At 38.4% G+C, this 13,205-nt stretch overlaps 1 protein-coding gene across 1 annotated transcript in view; it reads left to right on the top strand.

Annotated features, from left to right (window-relative positions):
- Nucleotides 1–1,805: 1,805 nt before the first annotated feature.
- LOC107036258 overlaps nucleotides 1,806–13,205 on the top strand; it is a 12,606-nt gene continuing 1,206 nt past the window's right edge. The window contains exons 1-8 of the mRNA XM_029125973.1: nucleotides 1,806–3,436; nucleotides 5,350–6,356; nucleotides 8,158–8,357; nucleotides 9,416–9,593; nucleotides 9,681–9,880; nucleotides 11,096–11,403; nucleotides 12,202–12,313; nucleotides 12,396–12,578. Of these exons, the coding sequence (XP_028981806.1) occupies nucleotides 1,806–3,436; nucleotides 5,350–6,356; nucleotides 8,158–8,357; nucleotides 9,416–9,593; nucleotides 9,681–9,880; nucleotides 11,096–11,403; nucleotides 12,202–12,313; nucleotides 12,396–12,578 (3,819 nt within the window). The remainder of the gene's footprint in view (nucleotides 3,437–5,349; nucleotides 6,357–8,157; nucleotides 8,358–9,415; nucleotides 9,594–9,680; nucleotides 9,881–11,095; nucleotides 11,404–12,201; nucleotides 12,314–12,395; nucleotides 12,579–13,205) is intronic.

The raw sequence follows: 13,205 nt of genomic DNA, 5'->3' as shown, positions 1-13,205 counted from the left end.
TTTTTCAATTATTTCTGGAGCATACGAGAAAAGAATGAGGAGCATTCGTGTCTGGGGCTATTTCTGAACATAAACGAGACAACGTTTGACCCTTTGCCGGCTCATATTTACTGTTCAAATATTCATGCAATTATTCGAAACCTGCAATTTTCGTCTAGAGTGGTGACATCTTGGGGTGAAGAGGTTAGCGGAGTTATCGACTCGCTGTCAGACCACTAAAAACTAATTTCTTCATACGAGACCGAACGCGCGCTACAGCGCGCTGTAATCGTAACAATCATAATTGAAAATCTCAAAATTAAATTAATCATGAATTAAATTTGCCGCCTCAGACGACTGGAACCAATGAGGAATGAGCGTGACAGACTTGCGAGATATCGATAGTTATCGACTTTAAGTGTATGTTCTTTTTAGAATAGGAATAGGTAGTTGAAGTAGTACGTACATAACTTAAATTTTGAAGAGGAAAATCTCAAATAAATTCTAAACGGAAGTTGATACGAATAAAAATATTCTGGTTGAGTTCGTGGTCAATTGTCAGGCTAATATTATTGATAATAATTAATTCAGCAGTGGCAAAATAACACAGATGAAAAAATTATTTCTTCGAGATTAGAGAGAAGATTAAAATGTAGAAAGAATCTAAAGAAATGAGAAGAAAATGAATAAAAATTTTATGCCTAATATGAAGATTATCGTCAGTGTTAAACTTTTGTGATAAATAATTTATGTTTCCGGGTGCACTTAATTTACAGGATGGCCTAGTTAAACGAGCAACTCTTGTTTAAGGAAATAATCGTAGAGCGAATATGATTCATTTGATCCTAAGTTTCCGGACATTTTACGATGATTTTATTATTTAGATTTTGCCGGTCTGAACAATTTTTTTTTTCATTTTTTTTATGAAAAAAAATTGAAAAAATAAAATAAAAAGGTAACTTCTTTAAAATTACGAGCATTTCCTATAAATAATTTGTAACAATCAATTTCCCGCTATAAAAATCATTTGTTCGAAATCGTAACAAATTTATTTGCATCCAGAATTTCACTAGAAATCGAGTTTAAGCAAAAAAAAATGCGGTTTCCGAAAGTTTAGACAATTTCAATGACTTATTTACAAACAACGCCTCTTTAAAAAAAATAATTCTGTGCAAAAGTTGATTTGAATCGCGCAGAATATTCATGATTTTTTTTCAAACTTTCCTCCCGCAATTTACTTGACAAATTTGATGATTGAAAATGGCTAAATCTACAACGTGGTCTGCACCAATGCCGTCCAACAAACTGCGTCCGCCCCAGCACCGAAAAAACCGAATTATTCCACCAAAAAACCTCGGAAAACCGGCAATTTAAAAACTCACGATTTTACCTTATACCTCGTCGCTCGTGGAACATGAAAATAGCAGCGGACAAACGGGGCAGTAGTGGAGGAAAGGGGAGCATCTAATAATAAAGACTCAAAAGCCACGGTCGTCGCGAGTTCACCGAAAGCCGCTCTGACCGAAGACGTTCCCTGCAAACTCCCAGAAGATATTAAAAATAAACGATAACCAAAATTCACTCCGAATAATTACTCACCTTAAAAAAAGTCCATCCTCCAACCCAATAAATCAGCACCATCATCACCGAAACAATCGGCGCGAGTGCCCTCGCGCCGACTGTGTGAAAAAATTCTAAATAAAGAAACTCGGCAAAACGCTGCCTAAACAGTGTTGGTGATAGCCAAGTGGTAGGGGGATGTGCAGTGTTCGGAATAAAGAAAAAACCCCAAGAATTCATCACAAGTGGGAAGGAAGGAACAAAGTATGGTAGAGCTTAACGAGTACAGTAGCGAGGAGTGCAGTTTATCGTCAGCCCGCTCGGGCACGTCAAGTCCCCGTTTTTCATTATTCAAGTGGTTCAAGCGTTCGCCAAAGCCCCAGCACAATTCCAATCCGCGTAAGATCAGGATTGCGCCTGAGAGTGTGTTCTCAAGCAGTGACAGTGTCGACACGTTCTACAGTACCGCGACAGTCCGGAGTTTCGCCTTTCAGGCCGGCCGATCGGGCCCTGAACTCCACACGATAGACCTAGCGCGTCAGGACCCAACGAAAGTCGGACCCTTCGGCGACGGTGCTGTCAAAATTCTCGAGAGAGATGCGAGAAATTTGACACTGAATGTCACAAGAACATTGCCGGCCAATGTCCTCTCCCGGCGACGTGACATTACCGCCAGATATTCGTTGCAGACATGCACCACGTCATTCGGATCTTGCAGCAACATTAGTCACCAGAGGAATCTGTCGGGTGCAGTTAAGCGGACTGAGGATCGGGGGAACATCAGGCGGGTTCATGTGAGGGGTAAGAGACGTGCGCCAAATCCCCCGAGTGCGAGACCGAGAAGTCTCTGCGAGGTTCAGGAGATCGTGGTTGTCGGTACTGGCAAGAGGAAGCGAAGACCTGCGCCAAAGCCACCGGAGCATTTGGTGAAGAAACGCGATACGGGAATGGATGGTGAGAGGAAGAATCAGGGGACCGGTAAAATTCAATTATTTGGTGAGCCCGCGGGTAGGAGACAGCCTGAGGCCAAAGAGGTTCAGAGCATCAGCACAGATACTCTGGTGCTTCGAGGTGGTGTTCTTTTGCCGAAGAGGGAAGCTCATTCGTCAACAGCCGCCGCCGTTGGAGGTCAGAGCACTGCGATGCCGCGACCTTGGTACAAGAGGAATGTCTTTGAGCACTCGAACGTCAACAAAGAGACCTCGAGTAGCGTTGCGCCTTCGTCAGCTGCTTCGGATCCCTCCAGGAGCCACGACGAAGGCTCCCTCAGACACTTCTTCAGCCGCTCCGACCGGAACACTAGGGACGGGAAGAAAGGGGTGAAGCGACAGTCGGGGCTGTCGATCCTCACGAACATCAGCGAACTCGACAAAGAAGCTGCGGCGATCGTGCAAGAAGAACAAGCTAAGTCGCGAGCAGCCATGCTACTTGAGGCATCGCGGCTCGGCGAGATCGAGAAGAGAATTGATGGTAATGAGGAGGTCGTGCAGGACATGGTAACGTCCGCCATGGAGAACTCCCCGAGAAGGGGCACACGAGCTCTCATTTCCAAGTTCAATGCCATTGGGAATATCACTAAAGTCACGGTGAATACGAGTTTCTTCGCTAAGCGTGATGGGAGTAAGGGAGATCAGGGGGAAGATTGGAAGAGGCGCAGCAGAGTCCCGGAGGGGCCGAGGGGGGAGAAGGATATCAGTAAATACTTCCGGAGTCATCAGGTGGGTGATATTGATGAGAAGGGACGGAGGTGGAGCCCGAAATTGGGGAGTGATGCTAGGAGGGCGATCGATGCCTCTCGGAGTGCTTTTTTAACGGGAAGTGCTGGAGGTTCTGTGTCGCAGAATGCTGAGAAAGTTGGGGAGAAGAAGATTGGGAGCGGTGATGCCGCCGGAGCTGGGTAAATAGTAGTTTATTTATTTAAAAAATACCAACAGAGTAAGTTGGCTAGGAACATCAGCTTGTATTTACCCCTTCCGGCAGATATAGCTAGGGGGGAACAGGCCGAAATTTTAATAGAACTCCAGTAGAACTTGTTTCTTTCTTTATTGGAAAAAGATTCTAGGAGGAAATCCCTTCGGGGCTGTGAGAAAATACGTAAGATTGCAGAAATTTTTTGCGAAAGCCACACTGGGCGTATTATAAACATTATTAGGAAAATAAAATAAGGAACTATAACCCGCTCAAAAATACATGGCCCATACTCGCACGAAAAGCGCAATATGAAGGAGCCGACGTGGAAAATATATGAGTCCTATATAATCCATACATGTACAATTGTACGTGAGGGAATATAGGGGAGGTTGGGGTAAAACGGACACTAGACTTTTTTTTGAATGTTAATGAGGGGTTGAAAGGTTAATAAAATTTAATTATTTTTTTTCAATACAAAGAACAATTCTTTCCCTTTGTGGCGAGCCTAAACTGAGCTCTACTTATAAATTTGGTTTTGAGTTATGAATAATTTAAAGCAAGTCGAAAGTGTCTATTCCACCCCACCCTCCTCTATACCAAAATATAGGACGTAAATACCGGTATATGTGAAAGTATGGTAAATTAGCCGATGGTTGTATACGAATTATAGATGAAGAATTATATACGATCTCATAGAGGACAAGTACATGACTCATACATCCAACATGTATTTTCTCATACATTTCATTCTATATAAGAATATATGCGTGCAAATATGTATAATAATATATCTGATGAGCATATGAGTCATATATTCAATATAGATTATCTCATATATTTTTCACCCTCATATATGTAAAAATATATGACATATGACATTTCAGTAGCGAAGGGGTAAACCGGGTTAAGTCGATTTTCACTTTTGCCAGTTTTTGATGAACATCTCGGAATCTAAAAGAGATAGAAAAATGGTTCTCGGAATTAATTTCCCCAATAAAAATTTCCCGGAAGACATTTCTCTTAACAAAAATTTCCCCGGAAAAAATTCCCCCGAATAAAATTCCCCCACAAAATACCTCAAATACTAATCAATCAAAGATTTATTTTTCAATTCATCATCAACTGCCAATTTACAACAACACAAAATTAGCTACATCCTTCAAGAATTTATCACATTCATTATATACGTTCACAAAGGAATGACTCAGTGGCCACATCCAAATAAGTTCAGTTAAACGAATTATAATTGACAACCCCCACAAAATGGGAAAACAAGTCAAGGAAAAAATTATAAAAAGAAATTTTAAAATTTCTGTTCGGGGAAATCTTTACTGGGGGAAACATTTTCCGGGGAAATTTTTGCCGAGGAATTTTTTTCGGGGAAAAAAACTCCGGTCACCTTGAAGATATCGTAAAATCCCTGAGAAGAAAAGACATTAAAGCTATTTCAAAATTCTTCAAAAATTGTTCAATTCAGATATAAAATGTGTTTAACAAAGACACAAACTAATTAACTAACATTAAGAGACTATTACAATTTATATATTTTACTACTACGTAATGATAAATTGTAATAAATGTATTGGTAGCTGAATGAGCCCGAAAGGGGTTCGGAGGCTTAATAAAAAAATAAAAAAATTGACTTAACCCGGTTTACCGTTTCGCTACTGGTGTATGCGTCATATATTTTTTTCCATGAGGTTTCCATTGGTAAACTATTCTAAAACGAAACTACACAGACAGCAAAAGACTCCTGATACGTTGTTAACCGAGCAGAAGACACAAGACGAGCAAAAGACTGTCCGTGCGCCCAGGGCTTCTCACAACCCCCGAGAAAATATCGAATAGTATCTCATAATGAGCAATTATGAAAATTACCATCACCACTTGATCTTTCAGGAAATACTGCCCAACGATGGATGTTACCAATCGTCTCTCAGCCCTTCAGGATATCATTAAGAAGCATTCATCCCCAATCCCCACTCGATCTTTAACTAGCACCATTGGAACATCTCAAGACGATGAAAATAGCAGTGGAAGTTTTTCAAATTCACCAAAACTTCTCCGTAGCAGAGTTACTGAACATCGAGATACACGTACGGAAAAGTTTGACGAAGTAAGAACTAGTGCTGAAGTTATTCAACGTGAGTTTTCCCAGATATTCGAGGAGATCGACAGGCAATTGAGTACAAGTAAGTTGAGGCTTGAACAACAGCGATTGGTGGAGGGAAGAAATTTCAAGAAGAGTGATTCGTCCAACCAGGTGAGCAAGGTGTTGGATATTCTTGTTCAGACTGAGAACTTGCGGAAGAGCGAGAAAGTGGAGAAGAATGATAGAGCCAAAACGACAATTGTTAGTTCTGAGAATAGAGTGACGGATTTGAAGGAGATGTTGAAGGAGATGAAGCATTCGCTGCCGAAGCGCCCGAAACCGAAGAGGCCGGACGATGTCAGGGCTATTCCCTCGACTTCAAGATTTCAGGAGTCAGTTAAAGTTACGGCGCCACCAGTTCTGCGGATGGCAGCCCCGAAGTCGCCGAAAATCGAAGTCGAGAGGCAGAAAGTGTCCTCGGGGGTGCAGACCAGCGGAAACATCCGGAGGATCGATAACTTGAGCCGGAAGGACCCACCTGCGCCAGGAAAAGGCTCCTCTGGAGTCGTCAGGAAGACGTTCCATCTCATGAGACCCAGGGAATTCGCCGCCATCGAGGCCATCATGACGATGAAGAATAGCCAGGAGGAGAACACCTATGCCAATGTCATCGAACAATCCATCTATGCCAATGCCATGGTCCTGCCCTCCCGCAGTCACCGGATCATACCCACTCCTACCGTGTTCGGAGCCAAGAAGAGAGAAACATCACCAACACCTGATGCACATCCTGCTCTTCAACTGTTCAATGCCAGCGGTAGGTTCACTGTCCTCGAGTGTTTTCTTTAGTTTAGTCTAATGTTTTTTGGTCTGTACATGCTCGAATGATTCAGGATGCCGGGCTATTTATACGGGTTTATGAATCAGTGGGGAAACTCGTGTCTCTGGGTTTCTTTGAATGTTTTCGTTTGCCCTTGGCTGTTTTGTTTTTTTAGCATTGCTCGTTTGGATGGGAAGTATCTTCGGTTACGGGGTCCATTAGGATTTCAATTCGTGACGCGTTTGACCCTAGGGTGGTGTACATTTTGGAATCATTTTTTTATTCTCATTTTGAATTTGCGATTTTAATGGTGCTTTTTTAAGCGGCGGAAAGCTTCTGGAAAATTAGAAAAATTTTGAAAGTCTACGAGTCTAAGTTGGCGTACATTTTGGAATGATTTTTTTATTCACATTTTGAATTTGCGATTTTAATTATGCTTTTTTAAGCGGCGGAAAGCTTCTGGAAAATTAAAAAAATTTGGAAAGTCTACGGTTGAAGAAGATTAATAGAATTGTGTGAAAAATTTCTATTTTTCGAATTTTTATGTATCGAAATACAGACGTCAGTACTTTGTTTACAAATTTCAGGCAGATATAAAATAGAAAATCGGAAATTCAACGATACAAAAATTACTAAATTCCGATAACAGACTTTCGAATGGTGAACATTAGAATTTTTTAATACTTTAGCCAATTTCATTGCGATTGACTACCGCCATGATTGGAAATAATGACGGAGTTGTCAATGGGACTTGATATCATAGTTAATATCGCTCATGTTGATAAAATGATCGGTTCATGACTGCAATGAACATTGTTCGAATTAGTATCTTAGTATCTTCGATACAGCTATAATTATACGTGGATACGCCCATGGTCTTTTCTTCTTTCTCGAATTTCCTAGAAACTCCTTGCATTCCCTCGAATTTTCTAGAAACTTCTCGAATTACCTCGAAATGTCTAGAACTCCCTAGAATTCCGATAGATGGCGCTGCACATAAGGATCGTTTCCCAAAATGACCCCCATAGTGAAACCATAGACGTACCCCGTCAAAAAAATTGTCGGCGGCTGTATCTTCGATACAACTGTAATAGTACGTGGATACGTCCATGGTCTTTCCTTCTTTCTCGAATTGCCTAGAAACTCCTTGCAGTCCCTCGAATTTTCTGAAAAGTCCGTGAATTCTCTCGAATTGTCTTGAATTTTTGCGAAATTTCAAGAAACTTCTCGAATTACCTCGGAATGTCTAGAACTCTCTAGAATTCCGATAGATGGCGCTGCACATAAGGATCGTTTCCCGAAAATGACCCCCATATTGAAATCATAGACGTCTCACGTCAAAAAATTCATGAAATTGGCTGCAATTTTCTACTATCCTACTTTTCTCCTGAACATCGTTAACTGCTGCATCCAGGATACAGCACTCCCTTAGAATTTTTTTGCAAGAGTTTTCCGTCATATTATCCCAGAATGCAACTGCTCCTAGACTAACCTGAACCCGCACCATTGGTCACATGCTGTCCAATCATCGCCTTCGTATCATGCGATAGTGACAACAACAATTTCCGTTCCGAGGACGCCGGTATTACATTGGGTTGCAACCGACTCACCGACCGTCTTCACCCGCCGATTAATTTTTTCGATTCGCCAGCCCAAGGCAGCAACAAAATAGCAATATTTCCCCCAACAAGTGTGTGAATCAGTGATTTTTGAGGTAATAAACATAGAAAAAACTCGTAAACCGCAGGGACCGACGCCGAGGGTGGCACGATGGCCCAAAACATGAACACGATGGCGGTCAATCGCCTCCTGAAGAAGCTGGAGGCTGCCATCGCCTCGGGAAATCATCAGCAGGCCGCTGGGTTCGCCAAGGAATTGGCTAAATTGAAGATACAATGCTCCGTTGTCAGGCAAAAGGCCAAAGTCACGGATGTCCTCAATGTCGATATGTTTATCGAAGACAGACTGGCGCATCAGGGCCCAATTCCCCTACAAGTACGTGAAAATATCCATTTTTATCAATTCTTTTCTCTCGTTCATCTCGATTATTCACTAATTTATTCGATAATTCATGATAAATATCTCGAGAATTTCTGCTTTGTTTATTAGATCTTCAACTGATTTTCAGCGCCAAAAATGTTTCTTTACGATTTACGTTGTATTTATAGTTATGGCGGGACATTTGAAAACAAAAGTGAATATCCTAACATTTTTATTAATAATCATTTTCAATTATTTTATGAATAATTAATTAAAATTAGATAAACAAGTATGACAAGAGGAAAATTTGTTGTTTTCGGGAATACCACTAATAATAACACTAATGACACTAATGATAATAAATTGAATTACTATTATTATTATTATTATTATTAATTGATTTAATTGGATACACATTATTGAGAAACTTATCAATCATTCTATTAAAATTCTATTGGAATTCCATCTGAAATTCAGCACTCTCGTGAAATTTTCTGTTTCATTTCTTGAGATTTTTTTGAAGGAACGCTAGATGTCTTTTTGAAAGACTAAACTAAATTTCGAAAATTTTTGTTTTACTCATTTTTTCGCAGCTTGCAGTGACAATAACATTGATACTTAATAAATTATTCATGAAAAAGTTGATAATCCTCCAAAATGACAATTTTTAAAATTATTTTATGAATCTTTTAAAGAAAAAACATTTTATATTTCTCACCAAATAATAAAAATCATTGTAAAATGGCTCAAATGGAAGATTAATACTGAACTAGAAGTTTTAGACAGCCCTTCAACTAAATGAATGTCCAAAATACTTGAATACCCTCAGAATAATGAAAATATCTTGGAATAAATGTTCATGAATTTTTTCGATGAAGAATTCTTGAAGGAAACGCTCGATTTTCCGCTTTCTTTTTTTAATGCACGAAAAGTTGTCTGAAATGTCATTAAATTACTCATTTATTAAAATAGAAAAATTCAACCAATTCAATTTGATCATTTCCTTATTTTAAACAATGATAAAAAAGAATAAATTAGATTTGGAAACCTTTGTTTCACACATTTTCCCGCAGCTTCCAATAACAATGTCCGTTGGAGAATTGAAGTACAAGATTTCCCAGGAATTCCAAATTCCACCGAATGTGCAGAGATGGATAATCGCCAAGAAATTAGCAGACGATGACGATGCGACACTCCAGGAGCTCAACGCTGTCGAGGGACTACCTGTTTTCCTGTACCTCGCTGCACCAGGTGTGTTTCCATGCCTCTTCATTTCCATTCGTGAATGTTAAACAAGTAATGAGCATGACTCACAAGTGAACGATAATTAATTTTTAGTATTACAGATCGATAATGGAGCTAAGGCTGCTGGGGTTGCTCCCGAGGATGACAAAATGGAAGAAAATGAGGAAATTGATATGGCTCCTGCAGAGGAATCATCTGATGAAGAATCATCTGATGAAGAGGCTCCTCACCCCTTGTTTCCTGAGGTTGTTACGACGAATGGTGTAACGACCCCAGGAACTTCAGATGTTGAGGTACACTTAGTACAAGTGATTTCTAAGGAGAAATTATCACTCTTCAAATATACTGTTGAAAATTTTCCGACTGATCAATTTTCAAATTTTCCATTAATATTTATGCTAAATTCTTCACAAATAATTGAAATTTTCTCACACTTTTGAGACTTCGCAGCAGATATCCCTTTCTGTACCTGAAAATATGTGAATCGAAAAAATTTGCAGTGTCCCATACAAAATATTGGTTTATTCATTGGTAATTTTCCCATTGAAAACTTGGAAATTTAAATAGTTGCCCTGAATTTTGGGGATTTAGACTGTTCAGGCCTAAACTTTCAACAATAATTAATTAAACAAAATGGTATTAAATATCTATAATCATTTATTGCATCTGTGCTATTGCATTTATGCAAGGGGGGTGAGCCACCGCTCAATACAAGAAAAACATTAAAACATTGAGGTATCCTATGAGAGAAAAGACACTTATAATCATTTTGCAGTGAAATTATACCACATAAAACGACAGTTTTAAAATGGTATTAAATATTAAATATCTAATAATTTGTTTTTTTATAACAAAAATTGCCTTAAACCTTCAACGTTTCTTTTGAAATCTGAATCTGTTTATTAGTCATCTTATTTTCTGAGCAATTTTGGTAATTTCCTCAATTCTGATTTCAACCAATCAGAATACTGCAATCGAGGTCACGTGATACCTTCACGTCAGTGTTGATAATTCAAACTGATGATTCCCCAGTACCCTATCAGTTGTTTTCCCTTCTTTCAACACATTTATCTCACATTTTGGTGATGTCACATAACTCCGAACACCGCACTCTGCTCAGCCCAATCCAGAATTGACAAAATTATCCTCCGAAAACCCCTCGACCATCAAAATTCATCGGATATTTCCCTAGAGCTTCCCCACGAGGAAACGAGTGTGTCATGTTTTGCAGAAAAATCGTTAAGCCTGTTAAAAAAAAAGAAAGCCTTCAAAACTTGACACTTTCATTTGTTTACTACGAGCCTTTCGGGAAGTATCCGATAATTTTGAAGATTTCTGGGTATTGCAACTGAATATTCACAGCTCCATGGAGAATATTCCTCAGTTCGTGAGTTATTTTGACTAAAAATCTGATAATTCAGAGCTTCAACTAAATTTGAAGGGACTCTAACAACAATCGATAAAATATTTCAATTATTACTTCAATATCTCCCTCAATTATTTCACAGGAAGAACCACAACCAGAAGTAATGCAAGAGGCCAAAAAACCAAAGTACGACGAAGTAACCGTTGAAGAACTAGTATCTGAGAATGAAAAACCAGAGAACCCCGAAAATGAAGCAAATCCAGATGATAACGATGAAGAAGGTGCCGTTGGCATAATCGAAAGGTCCAAAATGGAGTACAACGAGTTAATAATGCTGGAAAATTGTGGACTCGTGCAAAACATTATCGCCATCGAGTGCCCAATTTGTTTAGATATTTATGAGCCTTTGGAGGGTGTTGTTCTTCGGGACTGTCTCCATGCATTTTGCAGGTGATTAAAACTATGTGAAGTTCATTTTCGATAAAATGGTATTATTGCCAGTATTGTTGTGGAATACCAATGTATTTTATATTTGAATAATCGGCCTTGTGTTCACGTGAGACTGAGGAAATAATTATAAACAAATCTTTTAGAGTTTTGTACAGAATTTTTTTAGAATGTTCGTTGATTATAAATAAATTATTGAAATTGTTTAAACTTTCGCAAAACTTGTTTTAGGAATAAAATCGATTTCTAGTAAAATTTTCAATATCAATAAATTTGTTACGATTCCAAACAAATGATTTTTATAGTGGAAAATTTGAAATAAAAAAAAATCGTTATTTTTAATAATTTCATCAGTTTTCCAAGAGTTCTATTTTTTTCAGATTTTCAAAATACTTTCTAACGGCACAATATCGAAATTCAAATTCAGACCTGCAAAGTTTAAATAATAAAATCATTGTAAAATGTCCAGAAACTTAGGGTCAAATGGGCCTCAAATTAAAGCTCTGATGTTCGACTACGAAAGTAGAAAAGCATTTTAATGGAGAAAAAATAGCCAAAGTACTTAGATATCCTTAAATAAATTCACTGATTGAGTCATACATAAAAACGAAAAAATATCAAAAATTGTTGAGTCAACAAATGCACTTCTAAGCCATCAGTTGAACCCATTATCATTATTAATCCGATTTTTTTCCATCTCCATACATTTTCATAAGAAAATTAGAAGAAAGTGGAGGAAACAATACCGTTTTTTTAAATGAATTAATAAATGAAAATTGTCTTGATTCATTTGTTGCACAGAGCTTGCATAAAGGACACGATCAAATACTGCAGCGAGGCTGAGGTCAAATGTCCATATGGAGACGCGGTCTACACGTGCGAGTCGACACTCCAACAACGTGAGATAAAGGCTGTGAGTATTTCCGAATGAATTATGACACATTCAACTTTATTTCACAGTTGAAGTTTTCTTCATTTTGCTGTGATGGTTACAGCTGGTTGACGCAGATGTCTACGAGCAGTACCTCGCCAAATCAGTTTCCCAAGCTGAGAACAACGCTGGACAAAATGCATTCCACTGCAAGACACCTGACTGTCCCGGCTGGTGTATTTATGATGAAAACGTCAACAATTTCTTGTGCCCTGCTTGTGATATGACGAACTGCCTCACTTGCAGAGTAAGTGGACATAAATAATTTTTATTCGTTTTCTTTATAGAATGAGTTTTTTTAATTCTTTAGTATTCACGATGAATTCGTTCGTTCATTCATTCATTCATCGACTTCAGGTGGATGTAACACAACTGAAATGCATCAATCTGTTGAAATGAGAATATCCCATCAAATGTATAACCATAAATTATTTTTTAAATTATTTCTTTAGAACAATTTTTACTGTTCTCTTTTAACACAGCAAAGTCATTTTTTTAAAGGAATGGACATCCTTCATTGGTGAATTCATTCCATGAAGAAACATAGAACTTTCTAGGTCTAAATTTCGAAAATATGAAATCTACTTTTTGGGCAAAATTTATAAAATGATTGAAAATTTTAAATTTTTGAAAATGACCACCTGTTTCATAAATAATTGATAAATAACAAAATTTTCATTGTGCAGAGCTTTTTTTCAAAATTGTCACAAATTTTTCCGTACTTAGAATTTGACCAGAAATCGATTCCATGTCCAAAAAATACTGTCTCTGAGATTTTACTCAATTTCTGGAATTTATTCATGTATGAAGAATTAAATTGTGAATTATTTCCACTCGTGTTACATCCACCTGTCATCGATAAATCCCCCCCCCC

The sequence above is a fragment of the Diachasma alloeum genome, unplaced genomic scaffold (assembly GCF_001412515.2).
Source record: "Diachasma alloeum isolate Michigan unplaced genomic scaffold, Dall2.0 Dall_scaffold_00208, whole genome shotgun sequence".
NCBI classification, from domain to species: domain Eukaryota; kingdom Metazoa; phylum Arthropoda; class Insecta; order Hymenoptera; family Braconidae; genus Diachasma; species Diachasma alloeum.
This window is presented reverse-complemented; position numbering and strand designations above follow the sequence as displayed.